This window comes from Oncorhynchus gorbuscha, linkage group LG11 (assembly GCF_021184085.1).
Source record: "Oncorhynchus gorbuscha isolate QuinsamMale2020 ecotype Even-year linkage group LG11, OgorEven_v1.0, whole genome shotgun sequence".
Lineage (NCBI taxonomy): Eukaryota > Metazoa > Chordata > Actinopteri > Salmoniformes > Salmonidae > Oncorhynchus > Oncorhynchus gorbuscha.
Window position 1 is genome coordinate 48,947,061 of NC_060183.1, and position 24,779 is coordinate 48,971,839.

At 43.8% G+C, this 24,779-nt stretch overlaps 1 protein-coding gene across 2 annotated transcripts in view; it reads left to right on the forward strand.

Annotated features, from left to right (window-relative positions):
• LOC124048837 (protein phosphatase PTC7 homolog) overlaps positions 1 to 22,587 on the forward strand; it is a 28,253-nt gene extending 5,666 nt beyond the window's left edge. Inside the window, exons 1-6 of one of the 2 annotated variants that reach the window (XM_046369955.1) lie at positions 14,964 to 15,390; positions 15,850 to 16,029; positions 17,453 to 17,651; positions 19,010 to 19,133; positions 19,249 to 19,378; positions 19,540 to 22,587. In XM_046369955.1, coding sequence (XP_046225911.1) covers positions 15,282 to 15,390; positions 15,850 to 16,029; positions 17,453 to 17,651; positions 19,010 to 19,133; positions 19,249 to 19,378; positions 19,540 to 19,598 — 801 coding nt within the window. In that variant the 5' untranslated portion in view covers positions 14,964 to 15,281 and the 3' untranslated portion in view covers positions 19,599 to 22,587. Of the gene's footprint in view, positions 1 to 14,963; positions 15,391 to 15,849; positions 16,030 to 17,452; positions 17,652 to 19,009; positions 19,134 to 19,248; positions 19,379 to 19,539 lie in introns of those variants that run through there. The other variant, XM_046369954.1, reaches the window with a different exon arrangement.
• The last annotated feature ends 2,192 nt before the right edge of the window (positions 22,588 to 24,779 follow it).

A 24,779-nucleotide genomic window follows, 5' to 3' on the forward strand; every position in this document is an offset into this window, starting at 1 on the left:
TAGTTGAATAAAATGGAAATAATATTTTTCCCAAAACAATTTGAGTGCGCACACATATTCTGTGATGAGCGGTTAAGGAAGAAACAGGTCCTCCTATATGTTTGGTTTTGAGTTATTTATGCAACTTTAGTTGTGATATAGCCTAAGTTTGTATGTTTGGATTTCTAATGCATTCTAAAGCTGCATAATGATTTGAAAAAGTCTAATGAAAGGGAAGCGCTCTGCTGTTTCTTTCGCAGGCTGCAAACACTTCCATCAGTCTCTCATTCACAATTTGACAAACACTTGATATGCCGCCACAGTATTCTCAGTTTAAACTGGTCTTTACATATAGCCTACTAATATACAGTACCAGTCAAAAGTTTGGACACCTACTCATTCCAGGGGTTTTCTTTTCTTTTTACTATTTTCTACATTGTTGAATAATAGTGTTGGCATCAACTATGAAATAACACACACATATGGAATCGTGTTGTAACCAAAAAAGTATTAAACAACTTAGTAGCCACCCTTTGCCTTGATGACAGCATTGCACACTCTTGCCATTCTCTCAACCAGCTTCATGAGGTAGTCACCTGGAATGCATTTCAATTAACAGGTATGCCTTGTCAAAAGTTAATTTGTGGCATTTTAGCCAATCACCTGTTGTGACAAGGTCCGGGTCGTATACAGAAGATAGCCCTATGGACCAAGTCCATATTACGACAAGAACTGCTCAAATAAGCAAAGAGAAAAACAGTCCATCATTACTTTAAGGCATGAAGATCAGTCAATACAGAAAATTAAGAACTTTGAAAGTTTCTTCAAGTGCAGTTGCAAAAACCATCAAGCACTATGATGAAACTGGCTCTCATGAGGACCTCAACAAGAAAGGATGACCCAGAGTTACCTCTGCTGCAGAGGATAAGTTCATTAGAGTTACCAGCCTCAGAAATTGTGGCTCAAATAAATGCTTCACAGAGTTCAAGTAACAGACACATCGCAACATTAACTGTTCATAGGAGACTGCGTAAATCTGGCCTTCATGGTCGAATTGCTGCAAAGAAACCACTACTAAAGGAGACCAATAATAAGAAGAGACTTGCTTGTGCCAAGAAACATGAGATATGGACATTAGACTGGTGGAAATCTGTAATTTTGGTTTGATGAGTCCAAATGTATGGTTCCAACCACCTGGTCTTTGTGAGACGGAGAGTGGGTGAATGGATTATCTCGGCATGTGTGGTTCCCACCGTGAAGGATGGAGATGTAGGGGTGCTTTGCTTGTGACACTCAGTGATTTTATGTAGAATTCAAGGCACACTTAACCAGGAATGCTACCACAGCATTCTGCAGCGATACGCCACCTCATCTGGTGTTTGCTATCATTTGTTTTTCAACAGGACATTAACCCAAAACACACCTCCAGGCTGTGTAAGGGCTATTTGACCAAGAAGGAGAGTGGTGGCCTCTACAATCACCTGACCTCAACCCAATGGAGATGGTTGAGTTGGACCACAGTATGAAGTGCTCAGCATATGTGGGAACTCCTTCAAGACTGTTGAAAAAGCATTCCTCATGAAGCTGAGGAGAATGCCAAAGACTGCAAAGCTTTAAATGCAAAGGGTGGCTACTTTGATGAATCTGAAATATATGTTGATTTGTGTAGCACTTATGGTTACTACATGATTCCATGTGTTTTATTTAATAGATTGGATGTTTTCACCATTTACACACAATCCCTCATAATGACATTTACACCCAATACCAAATAATGACCCTGCACATCTATTTTCAAGTCTCTCCAGAGATGTTCGATCGGGTTCAAGTCCGAGCTCTGGCTGGGCCACTCAAGGACATTCCGAGAGACTTGTCCCGAAGCCACTCCTGCGTTGTCTCGGCTGTGTGCTTAGGGTTCTTGTCCTGTTGGAAGGTGAACCTTCACCCCAGTCTGAGGTCCTGAGCGCTCTGGAGCAGGTTTTAATCAATGATCTCTCTGTACTTTGCTTCTTTATCTTTACCTCGATTCTGATTCGACTCCTAGTCCCTACCTCTGAAAAACATCACCACAGCATGACGCTGCCACCACCGAGCTTCACCGTAGGGATGGTGCCAGGTTTCCTCCAGATGTAACATTTAGCATTCAGGCCAAAGAGTTCAATCTTGGTTTCATCAGACCAGAGCATCTTGTTTTTCATGGTCTGAGATTTCTCGGTTTGGCTGGGCGGCCAGCTCTAGGAAGTCTTGGAGGTTCCAAACTTATTCCATTTTAAGAATTGAGGCCACTGTGTTCTTGGACCTTCAATGCTGCAGAAATGTTTTGGTACCCTTCCCCAGTTCTATGCCTCAAAACAATCCTGTCTTGGAGCTCTACGGACAATTCCTTTGACCTCGTGGCTTGGTTTCTGCTCTGACATGCACTGTCAACTGTGGGACCTTATATACAGATGTGTGTGCCTTTCCAAATCATGTCCAATCAATTTAATTTATCAAAAGGTGGACTCTAATCAAGCTGTAGAAACATCTCAAGAATGATCAAAGGGTCTGAATACTTATGTAAATAAGGTATTTCAGTTTATTAATTATTTTTTGCTAAAATTTCTAATCCTGTTTTTAGTTTTGTCATTATGGGGTATTGTGTGTAGATTTATGGGGAAAATGTTTTATTTAATCCATTTCAGAATAAGGCTGTAACGTAACTGTGGAAAAAGTCAAGGGGTCTGAATACTTTCCCAAATGCACCGTATGGAAAGTTGAGAATACACATAGTAGGCCTAGCCTATAGAAAGCTCAAGCGATCCTATTTTCATCAACTGTTTTCTCATGCAAGCAATTGCATATCCTATAGAAATGTTGTGCCACAGGATCACTTATTTTATTTCATGCATTAACCAGCGATGAGGAACTGGCTCTCGCTGCGCAATAGATTATCCTATTCCGCTCCAACTCTGAATGCCAGAGCTCTCATGAATTGTTTGCGTTGATTTTCAATTTGATTTTCATTCATTTCAGAGTGATTAGGGACAATAGAGCGCAGAGTACTGGCCATGACCAACAGGCTGTTAGCAAGTTTGGTATTCTACTGATGACCATCAGAGGCATCAGAGCACAGTTTTGGAGAAGCTTATAGTTACCGTGACTCAACGGTCACATGGAATTTAACTGTGCTCATGACTCCTGACTGCAGGTGTAGCGGTAATACGGTCACCGTAACAGCCCAAGTCACTGCAGACCCCATGGATTGTGTGTGTGAGGGAGACTATCAACGTTTCGACGCACATATGGATAGAGGGGTGCTGAGAAGGAAGGCAAATGACAAACAAGTTGTTTTGCTGTGGGAAGTTGGCCAGCAATATAAGCTGTCTTTTAACACAAGGTGGTGTTGTTCAGTGTAAGTTCGTGATTGATTTTGCCATAATGAGGCTTGCTAGTACCGCTACTAGCCTAGATGAGCTAGCTAGCTTTGTTTACTATACCCAAAACGTGTTATAGCCCAACGTTATAGCTAACGTTAGCTAGCTTGCCTCAGTGCATTTCACTAGGAGCAAAACTAAAGAAATGCTTTGACGAAGGGTAAATGCATGACTTTGGCTTTCTCATATTAGTCGTAGAGTAACTACCGTTATTTTGTAGCTAGCTAACATGTGTCTGGAGGTGTGTAATATTAAGCATCATGCTGCTACAGTAGGAATACAAATGCTACACAATGATTGCCCATGAACTAATAATGTTTTTTGTCATTCTCTAACAGACGATACTGCTTTGTGCCCTACAGATTAGTTTTGAGTTTGTTCTACTTGGGGAGAAGCTAGGCAGAGGACACCGAATCCCCTTGCCTGCGTGTGTTGTCCGGGCCAGATGAACAAATTATCCCTCAAACGATGGGCAGTACAGTACGTTGGATACTGTTAGGCTCTAATTTTTCAGAGTAAATAACTCACGGACTCTAGGGAAGCTTAACCAAGTTTAATTCTTCCCAAAGGGTCGTTACAGCTGCAATTCAGACAAAAACATGTTCTTATCATCACAAGTGTATATACAGTTGAAGTCGGAAGTTTACAGATACTTAGGTCGGAGTCATCATTTTGGCAAGTCGGTTAGGACATATACTTTATGCATGACACAAGTAATTTTTCCAACAATTGTTTACAGAGATTATTTCACTTATAATTCACTGTATCACAATTCCAGTGGGTCAGAAGTTTATATACACTAAGTTGACTGTGCCTTTAAACAGCTTGGAAAATTCCAGAAAATTATGTCATGGCTTTAGACGCTTCTAATAAGTTAATTGACATAATTTGAGTCAATTGGATGTGTACCTGTGGATGTATTTCAAGGCCTACCTTCAACCTCAGTGCCTCTTTGCTTGACATCATGGGGAAATCAAAAGAAATCAGCCAATAACTCAGAAAAACAATTGTAGAACTCCACAAGTCGGGTTCATCCTTAGGAGCAATTTCCAAATGCCTGAAGGTACCACGTTCATCTGTACAAACAATAGTATACAAATCAAATCAAATTTTATTTGTCACATACACATGGTTAGCAGATATTAAATGCGAGTGTAGCGAAATGCTTGTGGTTCTAGTTCCGACCATGCAGTGATAACCAACAAGTAATCTAACTAACAATTCCAAAACTACTGTCTTATACACAGTGTAAGGGGATAAGGAACATGTACATAAGGATATATGAATGAGTGATGGTACAGAGCAGCATATAGTAGATGGTATCGAGTACAGTATATACATATGAGATGAGTGTGTAGACAAAGTAAACAAAGTGGCATAGTTAAAGTGGCTAGTGGTACATGTGTTACATAAGGATGCAGTCGATGATGTAGAGTACAGTATATACATATGCATATGAGATGAATAATGTAGGGTAAGTAACATTATATAAGGTAGCATTGTTTAAAGTGGCTAGTGATATATTTACATTTCCCATCAATTCCCATTATTAAAATGGCTGGAGTTGGGTCAGTGTCAATGACAGTGTGTTGGCAGCGGCCACTCAATGTTAGTGGTGGCTGTTTAACAGTCTGATGGCCTTGAGATAGAAGCTGTTTTTCAGTCTCTCGGTCCCAGCTTTGATGCACCTGTACTGACCTCGCCTTCTGGATGATAGCGGGGTGAACAGGCAGTGGTTCGGGTGGTTGATGTCCTTGATGATCTTTATGGCCTTCCTGTAACAACGGGTGGTGTAGGTGTCCTGGAGGGCAGGTAGTTTGCCCCCGGTGATTCGTTGTGCAGTCCTCACTACCCTCTGGAGAGCCTTACGGTTGAGGGCGGAGCAGTTGCCGTAACAGGCGGTGATACAGCCCGCCAGGATGCTCTCGATTGTGCATCTGTAGAAGTTTGTGAGTGCTTTTGGTGACAAGCCGAATTTCTTCAGCCTCCTGAGGTTGAATAGGCGCTGCTGCGCCTTCTTCACGACGCTGTCAGTGTGAGTGGACCAATTCAGTTTGTCTGTGATGTGTATGCCGAGGAACTTAAAACTAGCTACCCTCTCCACTACTGTTCCATCGATGTGGATAGGGGGGTGTTCCCTCTGCTGTTTCCTGAAGTCCACAATCATCTCCTTAGTTTTGTTGACGTTGAGTGTGAGGTTATTTTCCTGACACCACACTCCGAGGGCCCTCACCTCCTCCCTGTAGGCCGTCTCGTCGTTGTTGGTAATCAAGCCTACCACTGTTGTGTCGTCCGCAAACTTGATGATTGAGTTGGAGGCGTGCGTGGCCACGCAGTCGTGGGTGAACAGGGAGTACAGGAGAGGGCTCAGAACGCACCCTTGTGGGGCCCCGTGTTGAGGATCAGCGGGGAGGAGATGTTGTTGCCTACCCTCACCACCTGGGGGCGGCCCGTCAGGAAGTCCAGTACCCAGTTGCACAGGGCGGGGTCGAGACCCAGGGTCTCGAGCTTGATGACGAGCTTGGAGGGTACTATGGTGTTGAATGCCGAGCTGTAGTCGATGAACAGCATTCTCACATAGGTATTCCTCTTGTCCAGGTGGGTTAGGGCAGTGTGCAGTGTGGTTGAGATTGCATCGTCTGTGGACCTATTTGGGCGGTAAGCAAATTGGAGTGGGTCTAGGGTGTCAGGTAGGGTGGAGGTGATATGGTCCTTGACTAGTCTCTCAAAGCACTTCATGATGACGGAAGTGAGTGCTACGGGGCGGTAGTCGTTTAGCTCAGTTACCTTAGCTTTCTTGGGAACAGGAACAATGGTGGCCCTCTTGAAGCATGTGGGAACAGCAGACTGGTATAGGGATTGATTGAATATGTCCGTAAACACACCGGCCAGCTGGTCTGTGCATGCTCTGAGGGCGCGGCTGGGGATGCCGTCTGGGCCTGCAGCCTTGCGAGGGTTAACACGTTTAAATGTCTTACTCACCTCGGCTGCAGTGAAGGAGAGACCGCATGTTTCCGTTGCAGGCCGTGTCAGTGGCACTGTATTGTCCTCAAAGCGGGCAAAAAAAATATTTAGTCTGCCTGGGAGCAAGACATCCTGGTCCGTGACTGGGCTGGATTTCATATTGTAGTCCGTGATTGACTGTAGACCCTGCCACATGCCTCTTGTGTCTGAGCCATTGAATTGAGATTCCACTTTGTCTCTGTACTGACGCTTAGCTTGTTTAATAGCCTTGCTGAGGGAATAGCTGCACTGTTTGTATTCAGTCATGTTGCCAGACACCTTGCCCTGATTAAAAGCAGTGGTTCGCGCTTTCAGTTTCACGCGAATGCTGCCATCAATCCACGGTTTCTGGTTAGGGAATGTTTTTATCGTTGCTATGGGAACGACATCTTCGACGCACGTTCTAATGAACTCTCACACCGAATCAGCGTATTCGTCAATATTTCCATCTGACGCAATACAAAACATGTCCCAGTCCACGTGATGGAAGCAGTCTTGGAGTGTAGAGTCAGCTTGGTCTGACCAGCGTTGGACAGACCTCAGCGTGGGAGCCTCTTGTTTTAATTTCTGCCTGTAGGCAGGGATCAACAAAATGGAGTCATGGTCAGCTTTTCCGAAAGGGGGACGGGGCAGGGCCTTATATGCGTCACGGAAGTTAGAGTAACAATCATCCAAGGTTTTACCACCCCTGGTTGCGCAATCGATATGCTGATAAAATTTAGGGAGTCTTGTTTTCAGATTGGCTTTGTTAAAATCCCCAGCTACAATGAATGCAGCCTCCGGATAAATGGTTTCCAGTTTGCAAAGAGTTAAATAAAGTTCGTTCAGAGCCATCGATGTGTCTGCTTGGGGGGGGGGTATATACGGCTGTGATTATAATCGAAGAGAATTCTCTTGGAAGATAATGCGGTCTACATTTGATTGTGAGGAATTCTAAATCAGGTGAACAGAAGGATTTGAGTTCCTGTATGTTTCCTTCATCACACCATGTCCCGTTAGTCATGAGGCATACGCCCCCGCCACTCTTCTTACCAGAGAAATGTTTGTTTCTGTCGGCGCGATGCGTGGAGAAACCCGTTGGCTGCACCGCCCTGGATAGCGTCTTCCCAGTAAGCCATGTTTCCGTAAAGCAGAGAACGTTGCAGTCTCTGATGTCCCTCTGGAATGCCACCCTTGCTCGGATTTCATCAACCTTGTTGTCGAGAGACTGGACATTGGCAAGAAGAATGCTGGGAAGTGGTGCGCGATGTGCCCTTTTTCGGAGTCTGACCAGAACACCGCCGCGTTTCCCTCTTTTTCGGAGTCGTTTCCTTGGGTCGCTGCATGCGATCCATTCCGTTGTCCTGTTTGTAAGGCAGAACACAGGATCCGCGTCGCGGAAAACATATTCTTGGTCGTACTGATGGTGAGTTGACGCTGATCTTATATTCAGTATTTCTTCTCGACTGTATGTAATGAAACCTAAGATGACCTGGGGTACTAATGTAAGAAATAACACGTAAAAAAACAAAAAACTGCATAGTTTCCTAGGAACGCGAAGCGAGGCGGCCATCTCAGTCGGCGCCGCAAGTATAAACACCATGGGATCACGCAGTCGTCATCCCGTTCAGGAAGAAGACTCGTTCTGTCTTCTTCCTGAGTGGGATGGACGTACTTTGGTGCAAAACGTGCAAATCAATCCCAGAACAACAGCAAAGGACCTTGTGAAGATGCTGGAGGAAACCAGTACAAAGTATCTATATCCACAGTAAAACGAGTCATATATCGACATATCCTGAAAGGCCGCTAAGCAAGGCAGAAGCCACTGCTCCAAAACCGCCATGAAAAAGCCAGACTACGGTTTGCAACTGCACATGGGGACAAAGATCGTACTTTTTGGATAAATTAAACAAAAATGGAACTGTTTGGTCATAATGACCATCGTTATGTTTGGAGGAAAAAGGGGGAGCCGAAGAACACCATCCCAACCGTGAAGCACAGGGGTGGCAGCATCATGTTGTGGGGATGCTTTGCTGCAGGAGGGACTGGTGCACTTCACAGAATAAGATGGCATCATGAGGAGGAAAATGATGTGGATATATTGAAGCAACATCTCAAGACATCAGTCAGGAAGTTAAAGCTTGGTCGCAAATGGGTCTTCCAATTGGACAATGACCCCAAGCATACTTCCAAAGTATGGCAAGGTGGCATAACGACAACAAAGTCAAGGTACTGGTGGACATCACAAAGCCCTGACCTCAATCCTATAGACATTTTGTGGGCAGAACTGAAAAAGCCTGTGTGAGCAAGGAGGCCTTACAAACCTGACTCGGTTACACCAGCTCTGTCAGGAGGAATGGGCCAAAATTCACCCAACATATTGTGGGAAGCTTGTGGAAGGCTACCTGAAACATGTGACCCAAGTTAAACAATTTAAAGGCAATGCTACCAAATACTAATTGAGTGTATGTAAACTTCTGACCCACTGGGAATGTGACGAAAGAAATAAAAGCTGAAATAAATCATTCTCTCCTATTATTCTGACATTTCACAATCTTAATAAAGTGGTGATCCTCAAATGTATTAGAAATACAGTGTAGACATTGTTAATGTTGTAAAATGACTATTGTAGCTGGAAACAGACGACTCACGAGTCCTCAACTGTCAGTTTCATTAAATAGTACCCATGGCAGAGGAAGGTTGGGAAAAAGTGTTATGGACAGGCGAATATACGTTTGAGGTGTTCGGATCCTAAAGAAGAACATTCGTGAGACGCAGAAAATAATAAGATTCTGGAGGAGTGCTTGATGCCATCTGTCAAGCATGGTGGAGGCAATGTGATGGTCTGGGGGTGCTTTGATGGTGGTAAAGTGGGAGATTTGTACAGGGTCAAATTGATCTTGACGAAGGAAGGCTATCCCTCCATTTTGCAATGCCAATAGCCTGTGGACAGCTCTTAATTGGAGCCAATTTCCTCCTACAACAGGACAGTGACCCAAAGCACAGCTCCAAACTATGCAAGAACTATTTTGGGAATGCAGTCAGCTGGTATTCTGTTTTATAATGGAGTGGCCAGCACAGTCACCGGATCTCAACCCTATTGAGCTGTTGTGGGAGCAGCTTGACCGTATGGTACTTAACAAGTGCCCATCAAGCTAATCCAACTTGTGAGAGGTGCTTCAGGAAGCATGGGGTGAAATCTCTTCTGATTACCCCAACAAATTGACAACTAGAATGCCAAAGGTTTGCAAGGCTGTAATTGCTGCAAATGGAGGATTCTTTGACGATAGCAAAGTTTGAAGGACACTATTATTTACATTTAAAATAACATTATTTATAACCTTGTCAACGTCTTGACTATATTTCCTATTCATTTACATTCCATTTACATTTAAGTCATTTAGCAGACGCTCTTATCCAGAGCGACTTACTATTCATTTTTCACGGAAAACAAGGACATTTCTAAGTGACCCCAAACTTTTGAACGGTAGTGTACATGTCATACATTCCTGTTCCTTCATACTGCTGTGTAAACTCACCTCGGTTTCCGGAGCAAATAAACTGTCTTGAATACAAGCCATGTCTACTTATTTGCTACATTGATTGACTTATCGGTTTTATTTTAAACCTATTTTGTTTTAGCAATAAGATTGTATCTAGTTACTTCCAAGTACATTTAACAAATATCACAATGAATTGATCCAGTTGAAGTTGAAGTCACCACTTTATTGGTTTCTGATGCAGCTGGAATCATTTAGTCACTTGTCAGTACACTTGTAAATATTTGATTAAACTCCATATGTAAAAGATCGAAAAATATCTATACTACAATGCAGTTGTGATCATATTAAACATTCTATATTATACTACAACATCAATCAAACTTCCAGGCAGGGTCCTGAATGTTCTTCTGCTGGTGAACTCTGTCTTGTGTTGGGCAATGGCAGCTGGTCTGGCAGAAATTCATGAGCTCCATGATTCATGAGCTCCATGACACTTTGGCTCTTGCCAGCCTCGCGCAGTTCCCCCCCTCTTCCGCGTCAGATGATCTTTAGCTTGTTCCCAGCTGAAAGCTTTCATCCAATGGTTCTACAGGATCTGTACTACTAAAGCTGGTGTCAGCAGCAGGATTAGTCTGCAGGACAATATTTTACTACTGTCCCCATCAATACACACTCAAACAAGGTACTATATCCACCCATCCCCCTCATGTCAATAGATCATGCGTATTACTAACTAGAGGTCGACCGATTAATCGGATTGGCCGATTTAATTCGGGCCGATTTTCACGTTTTCATAACAATCGGAAATCTGTATTTTTGGGCGGCAATTTTTTTTTATTTTATACATTTTTTAAACACCTTTTATTTCATCTTTATTTAACTAGGCAAGTCAGTTAAGAACACATTCTTATTTTCAATGACTGCCTAGGAACGGTGGGTTAACTGCCTCGTTCAGGGGCAGAAAGACAGACTTTCAACTTGTCAGCTCGGGGGATCCAATCTTGCAACCTTACAGTTAACTAGTCCAACGCAATAACGACCTGCCTCTCTCTCCCTCGTTACACTCCACAAGGAGACTGCCTGTTACGCAAATGCAGTAAGCCAAGGTAAGTTGCTAGCTAGCATTAAACTTATCTTATAAAAAACAATCAATCATAATCACTAGTTAACTACACATGGTTGATGATATTACTAGATATTATCTAGCGTGTCCTGTGTTGCATATAATCTGACTGAGCATACAAGCATCAAGTATCTGACTGAGCGGTGGTAGGCAGAAGCAGGCGTGTAAACATTCATTCAAACAGCACTTTCGTGTGGTTTGCCAGCAGCTCTTCGTTGTGCGTCAAGCATTGCACTGTTTATGACTTCAAACCTATCAACTCCCGAGATGAGGCTGGTATGACCGAAGTGAAATGGCTGGCTAGTTAGCGCACGCTAATAGCGTTTCAAACTTCACTCGCTCTGAGCCTTGGTGGTTGTTCCCCTTGCTCTGCATTGGTAATGCTGTTTCGATGTGGTGGCTGTTGCTGGTTCGAGCCCAGGGAGGAGCGAGGAGAGGGACGGAAGGAAATAGTCCTATAATAACTACAACCTAAAACTTCTTACCTGGGAATATTGAAGACTCATGTTAAAAGGAACCACCAGCTTTCATCAAGGAACTGAAACGTTAGCTTTCTTACATAGCACATATTGCGTTTTACGTTCTTCTCCAACACTTTGTTTTTGCATTATTTAAACCAAATTGAACATGTTTCATCCACTTGAGGCTAAATTATTTTATTGATGTATTATATTAAGTTAAAATAAGTGTTAATTCAGTATTGTTGTAATTGTCATTATTACAAATACACACGTTTTTTAATATTTTAAATCTGCCGATTTTAATCGGCATCAGCTTTTTTTGGTCCTCCAGTAATCAGTATCGGCGTTGAAAAATCATAATCGGTCGACTTCTAATACTAACCTTCACACACACAATACACCCCCCCCCCCAATTAAAAAAACACTAGCCGGTCACCCATACCTTTCCCTCCTTACTAATAACTCTGCTTTTCTCTAATTTAACAATCAACTAAGCCTCCCAAATACAGATAAAACTACAGTAGAAGTTGTAGCCTACTTATAAACACACCACGTGTGACCTTAAGAAACAGACCATGTTTATGTCTAGCTCCAGTATATGTATTTGCTAATCATAGAGTCGAGATGACTTACACAAGTTCCTGGTTCTGACGTTTTCTGAAAGCTAGCTAGATTTTGGTTTAGATAAACAAATGTAGTTCGCTGACTAGTTATGTTAGCTAGCAAAGTTATCTACGTTACCTCTGCTTGTCTTCGTAGTAAGGTAACTGATGAAATGTTACCCCAGCAGCCTGTGCTTCCTTGCACATCCAGGTACTGAGCACCACACAACTTTACAGTTGTTATCAATCCAAAAATGAATAGTTATTCACAAGCCGATGTTCTATGAATGAGTGGCTGTTTCAGTGAGTAGCATTAGCTACTTGTTGACACCCTTTCTCAACTGGATCCACCTCGACAGGGGCGGTACTAGGTCTTGAAATGGCTATGAATTCTGAATATTGTGATTTGTGGTGACGTTTCCGTTTTAAGCTATAATTGTTTCCACCACACCATTTTTTTATTTCTAGGATTTAGATAACATTCAAACAGTAGTACCCAACATCTGATTTGGACCAAACGTACCAATGAGTAACACATGAGTTGTCAAAAGCCACCCTGCCAATCCCATCAACCAGTATACAGTATCAGTTCTCTGTTTGACAAGTATTATGAAGCTGTGGCAGGGTGTATTGCTTCTCCATACTATACTATATTCCCTGTGAATCTGGTGATGTTCAGAGAAATTATACTGAACAAAAATATAAACGCAACATGAAACAATTTCATTGATTTTACGGAGTTACAGTTCATATGAGGAAATCAGTCAGTTAATCCATGGATTTCACATGACTGGGAATACAGATATGCATTTGTTGGTCATGGATACCTCTGTAATTTATGCCTGCCCGTATCATAACCTCACCGCCACCATGGGGCCACTCTGTTCACAACCTTGACTTCAGCAAACCGCTCGCCCACACCACGCCATGCATGTGGTCTGCGGTTTTGAGGCCGGTTGGACATACTGCCAAATTCTTTAAAACAATGTTGGAGGCAGATTATGGTAAAGAAATTAACATTCAATTCTCTGGCAACAGCTCTGGTGAACATTCCTGCAGTCATCATGACAATGGCACACTCCCTCAACTTGAGATCTGTGGCGTTGTGTGTGTGAGGCAAAACTGCACATTTTAGTGGCCTTCTATTGTCCCCGTCACATGGTGCACCTGTGTAATGATCATGCTGTTTAATCTGTTTCTTAATATCCCACACCTGTCAGGTGGATGAATTATCTTGGCAAATGAGAAATAAGCATTTCTGTCATCTTTTATTTCAGCTCATGAAACATTGGGCAAACACTTTACATGTCACATTTATATATTCTTTTCAGTATATGAAAGTGTGTTTTAGGCACCAACAAACAGCGTTGCATAGCTAGCAGAGGGGACTCTCCTTGTATGGGCCCTGACTGTGGAATCTTTAATTTATGTGTGTCTGTATGGAGTAGTTGGCTGGATGTCCTTTATTTCCCTGGAAACCTGTCCTCTGGTACTGGGCTCTCTGTGAAGGAGCGAGAGTGAGAGGGAGGTAGGGAGGGAGGGGGAAGCTTATCAAGGTATGCAGTGTGTGTTCATGGCTTCTCTCTTCTTCTCTGCCCTCACCCTCCTTTTACCTAAGGTCTTCCACCCTGCAGCACTGCAAAGAAAGTGATTCTTTGTGAAATATTATTCTCACCTTCTCTCTCCTCTGACTGAGTCAGCTCCACAAAGACTGAAGGTTTTGTTATTGAGCAGCAGACCAAGCCCATCTGATGAGGAACAGGGCCCAGTAGAACTGGTCTTTTGGGGCTGTGCAGGGAGGAGTGACGACACTGCAGTGCGCACTGATGCCAGGCCCCTTCTGTCAGTCTGTGTGGCTCATTTGACCCAGTCTCCAGATTGATACTGATGTAACACCAGACCTGAGACCAGCCAAGTTCAAAGGTCAACAGTGTCCGTCATGCTGCCAAATCCCCAAATTACTCTTAAGCACTGAAGCTAAGTAGACCACAAGACGTATCACTATTAACCTACTCCATGGTGCTTATCAGACTGTCTCTCGGGCTCAGGGAGGGGCAGAGTAGGATCCCAGGAAGAGGATGTGGTGTCCAGGGAGGCCCTTGCCCTGGTAGCAGCACTGGCAGTAATGGGAAACCACAGTGTGTGGTTAATCGTATCGTGAGGCTCCAAGGTGTGTGGGCACCGGTCATACCTCCACCTTGTGCCCTACATTGAGAATGTTGTTGCAGCCCTGACTATTGCCTCATGGGCTACAACCAGTTTAAAAGGGAGAGTCTTAGGGATGTTATTTTCCGAGTCATTTTGTTTTTGTGTACTGTGTTCTAGAGATGCTTAACCCACAGGTCACATGGCTGTAAATCAAGGCAGGGGCCCCTGAGTTCTCCTTTTCTGGCCAATTTTAATCAAGTGGCTTAATTCTATTTATTTATATTGTCAGTCTCGTACCTTTTGGGACGTCAGTAGTGATGGCTTGTTGCTATGTACCATTGCTTGGTGTTTAAGGATCGGCTATTCCTCTTTTTTTGCTGTATTTGAGGGTTGACACAGACTGTGCTGAGAGAGAGAACCCCTTTTGTGCAGGGTTTATGGAGTGGACAACGTTGGTGTTATTACAGCTTTGATAGTAGAAAATGACTAGGGCAATACTGTTACCGTGGAATTGCATACAGCGTACTTTCTCTGTCCATCGCCGTTGTAATATACTGGGAAGCCAAAATGTTCTCAAACTGGAGATTTAAATGATTGAGAATCCTCCTGGTTTAGAGAGGCAGGGTAGCCTAGTGGTTAGAGCGTTGGACTAGTAACCGGAAGGTTGCCAGTTCAAATCCCCGAGCTGACAAGGTACAAATCTGTCGTTCTGCCCCTGAACAGGCAGTTAACCCACTGTTCCTAGGCCGTCATTAAAAATAAGAATTTGTTCTTAACTGACTTGCCTAGTAATATAAAAAAATAAAACTCTCCGTTGTACAGAACTAGTTCCTGTCTGCTTGTCACAAAAGGACTGTTTGAAATGCACCAATTTAAGATTTGAATTCTGATTACAACATGCGCTTTGGCTCTAGTTTTTTCAGTTAAGATTTACTCCAGGCAGACAATGTAGTGTATAGCCTATAGGCCTAGTGTTTACATTTGTTTGTATTTTACCCCCTTTACACTTTTTGATCTTCACTCATCGCTGCAACTCCCCAACGGTGCTCGGGAGAGGTAAAGGTGGAGTCATGCATCCTCCGAAACGTGACCCGCGCTCCTTAACACCCGCCGGCTTAACCGGGAAGCCAGCTGCACCAATGTGTCGGAGGAAACCCCGTTCAACTGGCAATGAGCCAGGTAAAGCCCCCCCAGACAAACCCTCCTCTAACCTGAATGACACTGGGCCAATTGTGCGCTGTCCTATGGGATTCGCGGCCGGTTGTGGCACAGCCCGGGAATAAACCCGGGTCTGTAGGTATGCTGCGATGCAGTGCCATAGGCCCTAAGTTGTTGGAAACTGACAAGCATTGCGATTCTATAAGGAGAAATAGTAGATTTGTCACTACCGGGTCGGCACACAGCAGTTACCGCTTTTGTTCTAGCAAGAGAACGAACGGCCTCCCACTGTGATAAGTACCTATCGGCAGGGAGATTCTCGGTGTGTTTTAATGCTTTACTGTGGAATTGCCCATAACCATTCACTGTTCTGATACTTAATAATAATAATAATATATATAATATATGCCATTTAGCAGACGCTTTTATCCAAAGCGACTTACAGTCACTTATACACTTATTTTTCTCTGTGTGTCTCAGGTGTGGCGGATGGTGTAGGTGGATGGAGGGACTACGGGGTGGACCCGTCCCAGTTCTCTGCCACCCTGATGAGGACATGTGAGCGACTGGTGAAGGAGGGCCGCTTCACCCCCAGCAGCCCTGTGGGCATCCTCACCTCTGGCTACTATGAGCTCCTACAAAACAAAGTACCCTTGCTTGGTGAGTACACATACTACATTCTCACTCACAGTATAATGCATATGGGGGGGACAGGTGAGTAATACACACTAGAGGGCGAACGATTATTCGGCATGGCCGATTTCATATTTTCATAACAATCGATAATCTGGAAATCCTTGTCTCATCGCGCACCAGCGACTCCTGTGGCGGGCTGGGCACAATACGAGCTAACCAAGGTTACCAGGTGCACGGTGTTTCCTCTGACACATTGGTGCGGCTGGCTTCGGGGTTGGATGGCGCTGTGTTAAGAAGCAGTGCGGCTTGGTTGGGTTGTGTATCGGAGGACGCATGACTTTCAACCTTCGTCTCTCCCGAGCCCGTACGGGAGTTGTAGTGATAAGACAAGATAGTAGCTACTACAACAATTGGATACCATGAAATTGGGGAGAAAAAGGGGTAAAAAAAAAATATACCAAAAAAATATATAATATTAATAATAATTCAGTGTTGTAATTGACATTATTACAAATATATATAAAAATTGGCCGATTTTTAATCTGTCGACATCTAATACACACACAGTGTAATGCATGTGGAGGGACAGGACAGGCCAGGTGAGTAACACACACACTCCAACTAACACAGGCCCGCTGAGCTGCACTATCAATCATTCCAAAAAGATCATTATAACAAAGCTTTCCTCCCTAATAATGTGGCCCTAATTAAAAAATTCTCCGCTCCCCAAGTAAAATAGAGTAAAGTTAAAGGTACTTTTTTTTTTTTTTACTTCCCTGTGTTCTAATTCTAAAGGTGCTGGAGATGATTCTTTGATTATGAACTGGACCTTGGAACTGAAATGGTGCCGTCCTTCAGTCTGCCACCACCCAGTTCCAAGGTCCAGTTCCAGAGGTCATTGGAACAAACACCTGACCAAGTCTGTAGCCCCCCCCTCAGTTACCATTTCGGTCCATTTCAGAGCACCTAAAAGGTCAGTGGAAGGAACAGTTACTGACGCTGCTCACGGGTCCACATGGTTTTTTAATGGCACTGGTGTGTAAACTTGACAGACTGAGGCCACATTTTTCAACTGAGACCCGACACCACAGGCAAGGCTGCCTGCTCTGAGACACTACAGTCCACCAAGTTACACGATGTTTGCCTATGAAAAGTGACCTGCTTCTTATTTTAGGATAGTGTGATAGCAGCTAAAGCCAAGGTCTGTGCTTGACTGTCCCTTCTGAAGGACAGTGGTAGATAGAAGCTGCATAGTGGGGACAGGGGAAGGACATCTGTTTTTAGTCTGTGCCAGACTGACTGGTCTAGCATGTGATCTCACACACCCCTTCCCTGCTGTACTGGATAACCCCACTTTTTTAAACACAAGTAGAAATGGATATCAAGTGATGGCAAACCACCATATGTTGGTATATTCCCTCTCTTCTGCCCCTCTCCACTTCCACAGGTAGCAGCACAGCATGTATTGTGGTCCTGGACCGAAGGAGCCACCAACTGCACACGTGTAATCTAGGGGACTCTGGTTTCCTGGTGGTGCGAGGGGGAGAGGTGGTGCATCGCTCCGATGAACAGCAGCACTACTTCAACACCCCTTTCCAGCTGTCCATCGCTCCCCCAGGGGCAGAGGGAGTGGTACTCAGTGACCGGTCAGTCTCCTTCACCTCCTTCTCTGACCCTCCACCTGGTCTCAAATTACCATTCGTATTGAGAAAACTGGCTTTATGGCCCCGCTATAGACTTTAAAATGACTAACACCAAATCAAAACTGTGTAGAATGTTATTCAGTTTCTTGACTGTGTCCAGCTTGCTAAAGCTAGACAGTCGGGAGAGCATTCAAAATTCCAACAGCTATAGATAGTTTACTATTTTGGGCTGATTTTGATGGTGAGGAAAGATAACACATTTTCAGTGCGGTCTGCTGGACCACCTTGGTAGACCGATTCCGTAACCCCCTGTGGGAAAAATGAGTTTGACCATCCCTGCTTTAGACGATATACCTGGAGCAAATGACGGGTTGTCATTGGAAGTAAGGTTAACATCGTATCTAGAATTTCCCTTCTCGTCAGTTCACAGAAGGATTTGAAAGGAACGGTGGGCTAGATAACGAATAAGCTTTGTCCTCATTCTGGGACTGTAATTATTGGCTCAATAACAGCCATGTGACGCTGTGCCCTTGTTTAGTTAGTTTAGGCCAAACAACAGCCCACCCTCCAATAGCCCCCAAGTCATTTTCAGCCTGGCCTGGAGACCACGTGAGCTCCTAGGTGCTGGCAGGGTATGTTTTCCTTCTCTCTTTTTTTTATTGAGGGGCCATGTGACAGCAACCAACCCCTTACTTCAGCTGTTCTGCCAACAGTGTGTAGTGCCTGGAACCATGCCAGACACGCGCTCACACACACAGGCCAGTAGCAGACGGGGCGGACCTTTCCGCTGGCCTTGTTCTTTTTCTCCAACCGGAAATCTCTGGGAAAAATAGGGATTATTTTGAGCTCCTCCATGTGTTTCTACATTTAAATGAGACCTTTATTGTTTTATATTGCAGTCCGCACTCTCCTATAGCGATCGCATTAACACGCAAACTTGCACAATGTTACATTATGCTTCCATGCATACGTACTTCTCAGCAGACACACCCTCACATGTTCACATTTGCTCTCTGTCTTTCTGATATGGAAGGGGTTTAATAAGGGGCAATTCCACAGTTTCGAGGGCAGAGGGTTACGTCCGGCTCCCCTACCCTATCTAGGAGCCAGAGATCATGCTGGGCCTGGCGGGCGGGCGGGCGGGCGGGTGAGTGGGGCTGGAGCAGGGCAGGCTGCACTGTGTGCCAGGGGGAATCTGCTGTCTTATTACCCAGCCATTATATCCATCTGAGGCACAGTCACCTTTTGACCAGATTCCTCCTGATCATATTTGTGAGGATCATGTGTCTATCTGGTAGCAGCTCTCTGGTGCCCTCTGGCTGGCCCTGATTAATAGTGCTGTCCTGTGTTCTCCTCCCCAGCCCTGAGGCCGCTGATAGCGCCTCCTTCGATGTCCAGCTGGGTGACATCATCCTGACCGCCTCGGATGGCCTCTTCGACAACATGCCCGACTACATGATCCTGCAAGAGCTCAAAAAGCTCAAGGTAACCCGTCGCAGTGCCTCCTAGCTGCTTTCACACCTACCTAAATCTACACATTCACCTTAGTAAATACCTGCACACATTTCTTTGTCCTCATGCTAATGCTTGTATTTCTCAGAGCGCCAACTATGACAGCATCCAGCAGACGGCACAGAGCATTGCAAAGCAAGCACACGAACTGGCCTATGACCCCAACTACATGTCTCCTTTCGCTCAGTTTGCCTGTGACAATGGCCTGAATGTAAGAGGTACGTATCAGGTTCTTGGGAAGTCCTTTCCGTCCCTAATAACACCTCCAGCTCCACTGTATTTTTATGCCCACCGTCAGCTTGCAGATTGGGTTATTCAAGGTTGACTTTGATCTCTGGAAAACCAATTGACACGTTCTCTTTTGTCTTGTGTCCTGCAGGGGGGAAGCCTGATGACATCACGGTGCTGCTGTCCATTGTGGCAGAATACACAGACTAAGTGTGTGTGATGCTTATTGGAACCGTTTACTTCCCACCATTCAAGTCTTCCACCTGCCTCCTTCTCAAGTGCACTGGTTCCTGTCGGACGGACTGCAGCCCCCCCCCCCCCCCCCCCCATATATCCCCTCACTGACCTTCCTATCTCACCGCCACAACATGGAACACAAACTCCTCACCACAGAATGTAGCTCGATCTGTATTCTTCCATTTTGTTTTGGTACTGTATTAGTGAGAGGAGGCAGGCAGCTAAGACTTTCTCGTGTTAATTGTGATGCACACGGTGTAGAACAGCACACTGCTTTCTTCCCCTTCTCCCATATCTTATTTCAAAACATCACTTAATTGGGACAGACCGAAGTGCAGTCCTGAATGCAAGGGGGGGGGTTGCTTTTGCGGGGAGGGACCCGATACGGGGATAGAGTTGGGCTTGGTCACCCTGAAACAAGCAGTGGTATTCTAAGTAAAGTAAGCCATGGTTTGTGGTTGTTAGGGAGATTTGAATGTCTGTGTTGTAAATCTGTGTTGTAAATGTCGTAGCTGCGTGATGATCTGTTCCAAGGCTTCTATGTGTGTGGCTGGATACTAAGACTGGGGAATTGAGCAACTGTGTTGTTGTGGGTTTTAGAGAGGGTTGTGACTTGTAATAAGAAAGGATGTAGATACAGTACGAGTTTGGTGATGTTGTCTTAGACTTGTATGAAGGGGTAGCTGGCCAGTACCATTTACTAGCGCCTCTAGCAGGGATTTCTCCAGAGTGTCACCTATAGGCTAGTCTGAAATGTCACCACATTGAGGTTACTGAAAAGTTCTGTCAGTGCACACAGCCGCATGGATTTGTAAATATTGTTTGTTGTGAAACAAGGCAGTGTGTCTTCACTTTGACGCTGATAATGATGCAAAGGATGATCATTTTGCTTTGTGACAGATGTGTACGAACGAGCATTCACAATCTATAAAGGTAAATATTCTCAATCCCTCTCTTCCGTGGGCCGAAAGAACCACGACATTGACATGGACCCGTTTGACCCGGTAATAGTGTCAGAACTATGACAGCATGTCTGCGTGGCACGTCTTTGTCGACGTGTGTGCGTGCGTGTGCACTAAGTGGGTGTAGGTTCTTGTTTGAATGTCTTTGCTGTTGATACGTGTTAACTTGCGAAGCTAATGCTAGCATCTGGGAATGCTTTCAACCGTACCAATAGGGCAGGTATGAATTATATATATATATATATATAAAAAAACAAAGATTTATTTTTATAACTTTAATGTTATTAGTTTGAGAGCCATGATGTGACGGTTGAAATGTGTCATCCAACATATGGATTCACCGTGTGATTCTTTTGTGACGCCTTATATAGGTCCATGGATGGCAAATACGAATCATACCATCTTACTACTCAGTAGGAATCATACCATCTTACTACTCAGTAGGAATCATACCATCTTACTACTCAGTAGGAATCATATGTGGTCTGTGTGGTGGGTGTGTCATCTCTAAAAAAATATTTTTTCTAGATTTGTTCTGTCTCCCAATAATGATTTACTTGCTGCTTTTATTTTGTCAGTTCAATGTGTTTGACTGTACATTATTTACGTGAATGGTGTGTGCGCCATTTAGTTATTTTTGATCATCCTGTACTGGTCTTGGCACGCTGTTGGTTTTTCTGCATAATAGCAGAATACACACACACCTCTCTTCATTGTTAGCCAGTGTTTGTTCTGTTATGATTATGAAGCCAGTGCACCAAAGAGGAGTATTCACTATCTTTGCCCCATTGATTTCATCTGGGTTTGGAGTAAAACATGCACCAATACTGTAACATAAAATGTCTCTGTATTTTCACATTGAGAGCATATCTGTCAATCCGTTTGACATGTAATCTGTCATTTTGCTTGTGGGGAATGATGCCCAGTTGTATTTTCGGTGCAAAACAGTCAGAAGACTACTAAGGTGTCTTTTTATTTGTGCCTAAAATGCAATGTGACCAGAACAGGGGCTTGGTTGTATTGGCATCTCTAGTTCTATGTGACAGGTAGTCCGTGAGCAACCAACTACAATGCAGTCTTTTGAATCCTTAAAGAAACCAAAGAAGGAGAGCCAAACTTCACAAGCATGACCAGGGTACATTTTTTTTTCTCATCTAAAACCTACAGTCAGGCTAACATGGCGTAATGGAGACCAATTAAGTTGTCACTATTTATCATCTTGCGTAGTTTTGCATAAAAATAATTTGAAAGAACATCAAGCAACCATACAGGCAAGATCAATGGGTACAATTAAATGTATGTTTGTGTACTAAATACTATTTCAATTTGGTTTTAAGTTAATTCTCTGTAGTCTTTGACTTCATTTCATGAATATCGTCTGTCCTATGCATTCTGTATTTGCATGACAAGCTGTCTTTGTCCCAGCTATTTGAACTACTGGAATTTGCTTACCTGCAAAGGTGCCACTGTCGCTCACAGCTTGCCTCTCCTCCAAATGTCTGATCAACTCCCCTTAATTTAAAGGTTGTCCTTCAAACACTTAAAACATGCACTGACGTTCATTGGTCATTCTCATATTTCCAGTTTGCTCTTTCCGCCAGTCTGTGGGGGTGCACTGTGTTAATGAATAATTACCTGATCTGATTTTGAGACAGTCAATGTCTATGGTTTAAGGAGACACTGTGTTGAAGCAGGAAGGGCGATGCAGGTTGAAGTGCTTTTATTGATAATGGTGAGCACCGATTCCGCCTTAACAAATAGATGTATCTTGTATGTTGCTCAATGTCAATTAAGTCCCTCTAATTCTGTCCACGCTCTTGACAGTTTTTCAATGGTGCTTCTGCTGTCAAGACGAGGTCTGTGTATTTTTCTCTAAGCAATGTTTGTGAGTATGAAAGCTACATGTGTGTGCGCAGTGTAATAATGCAGGACTAGATTCCGTAAATGTGTTTTCAAAGTTGCAAAATATTTAAATAAAGAATATAGTATTTATACTAAGATGCATGCCTCTTGAGTTTTTGTGACTATGCATTGATTAAAGGCTTAAACGGGAATTTCATCAAACCATCGCAAGACTGCATTTATCTTTTATCACATAATACCTAGTTTTTATACAGTATTGCTTTCCCCCTGTGTTATATGAAACCATCATTAAAAAGGACACAATGGCATTGCCTCTGACAAATTTCACTAGCAGTGTGAAACATTTCCTAGCTTGCAGATTAACATGCCCTGTTGAGGTCAGTTCTATATAGCTGGGATATTTTTCACATGTATTCATGGGAAGGTGCTTGATTAGTTTGCCTTAGTCATGGTCAAATGCTGGTCACCTTCCCAACCCATCAGGGATCGCATGACTGTCAATCAACCCCTTGCAATGTTATTGAATGCCTCCCAAGCATTCATCAAAGGACTTTGGTCTAATGTAAGATCTAACCTGACCATCATCTTTTGATGATCTTCCCTCACGTGGAAGACGGCTTATCAAAACCCAAAGCCACTGGTCCGGATTAGTCACCATTTTATTTTCGTTTCATGTTTGTTTTTTTGCAATTATGCGCCCAACCAATGAATCCACAGTTTGAGTGAGAGGATTAAGGCAGGGAAAAACCCTCAGAGTTACTGCAAATAAGGCTGACCTCATTTCCCCGCAGTTCTTAAGAAGCTTTCCCCTTCTTTGCGAATCCAACAGATTTCTAGAGTTCTGAATGAAACGGATTGGACCCTGTTGTTACAAAAGACAATACAATTCCTGTGTATTTCCCACGTACAGTTAACTTTTGCAAATATATTAATGAGCATTGGCATTGTGTCTGAGTGTGCGTGAGGCAAAGCTTGTGATTTTTTATTTGTGTGCTCCTGCAGCAGCATGTGACTGAACATGAGGGTGAGAATGAGATGGAAGGGACTGAAATCTGCCCCGTGGGTGAATGTATAACACTAAATAATTATCTAGAGCAGCGGTTCCCAAACGTTTTATAGTCCAGTATGCCTTCAAACATTCAACCTCCAGCTGCGTACCCCCTCTAGCACCAGGGTCAGCGTACTCTAAAATGTTGTTTTTTGGTGTCATTGTAAGCCTGCCACACACACACACACACTATACAATACATTTATTAAACATAATGAGTGTGAGTTTTTGTCACAACCAGGCTCGTGGGAAGTGTCAAAGAGCTCTTATAGGACCAGGGGCACAAATAATAATATAATAATAATCAATCATTTGGTTTTATTTTGCCATCTTACATATAAAACCTTATTTGTTCATCAAAAATTGTAGATAACTCACCACAGGATAATGAGAAGGTTGTGCTTGAAAGGATGCACATGACTCTGCAATGTTGGGTTGTATTGGAGAGTCTCAGTCTTAAATCATTTTCCACACACATGTAACCGATGTGAAATGGCTATCTAGTTAGCCGTGTGCACGATAATAGTGTTTCAATCGGTGACGTCACTTGCTCTGAGACCTTGAAGTAGTTGTTCCCCTTGGCTGTCGTCGATGTGTGCAGAGGGTCCCTGGTTCAAGCCCAGGTTGGGGCGAGGAGGGGGGAGGAAGCTATACTGTTACATTGATACTGTTGACCCGGATGACTTGTTGCTGCGGAAAATGAGGAGATCAAAAGGGGGGTGAGTGTAACTGATTTGAAATGACTAGCTAGTTAGCGGGGTGTGCACTAATAGAATTTCAATTGTTGACGTCACTCGCTCTGAGACCTTGAAGTAGTTGTTCCCCTTGTTCTGTAGGGGCCACGGCTTTTGTGGAGCGATGGGTAACGATGCTTCGAGTGTGGCTGTCGTCGATGTGTTCAGAGGGTCCCTGGTTCGAGCCCAGGTAGGGGCGAGGAGAGGGACGGAAGCTATACTGTTACACACAGTCTATGCTTGAATTTAGTTTTCATGCTAGTGAGGGCCGAGAATCCACTCTCACATCGGTATGTGGTTGCAAAGGGCATCTGTGTCTTTACAGCGTGATTTGCCAAGGCAGGAAACTCTGAGCGCAGCCCTATCCAGAAATCTGGTCGTGGCTTCTGATTACATTTTCACAGAACCGCTTGTTGCAATTTCGATGAGGCTCTCTTGTTCAGATATCGGTAAGTGGACTGGAGGCAGGGCATGAAAGGGATAACGAATCCAATTTTTTGTGTCGTCTATTCCAGGAAAGTACCTGCATAATTACGCACCCAGCTCA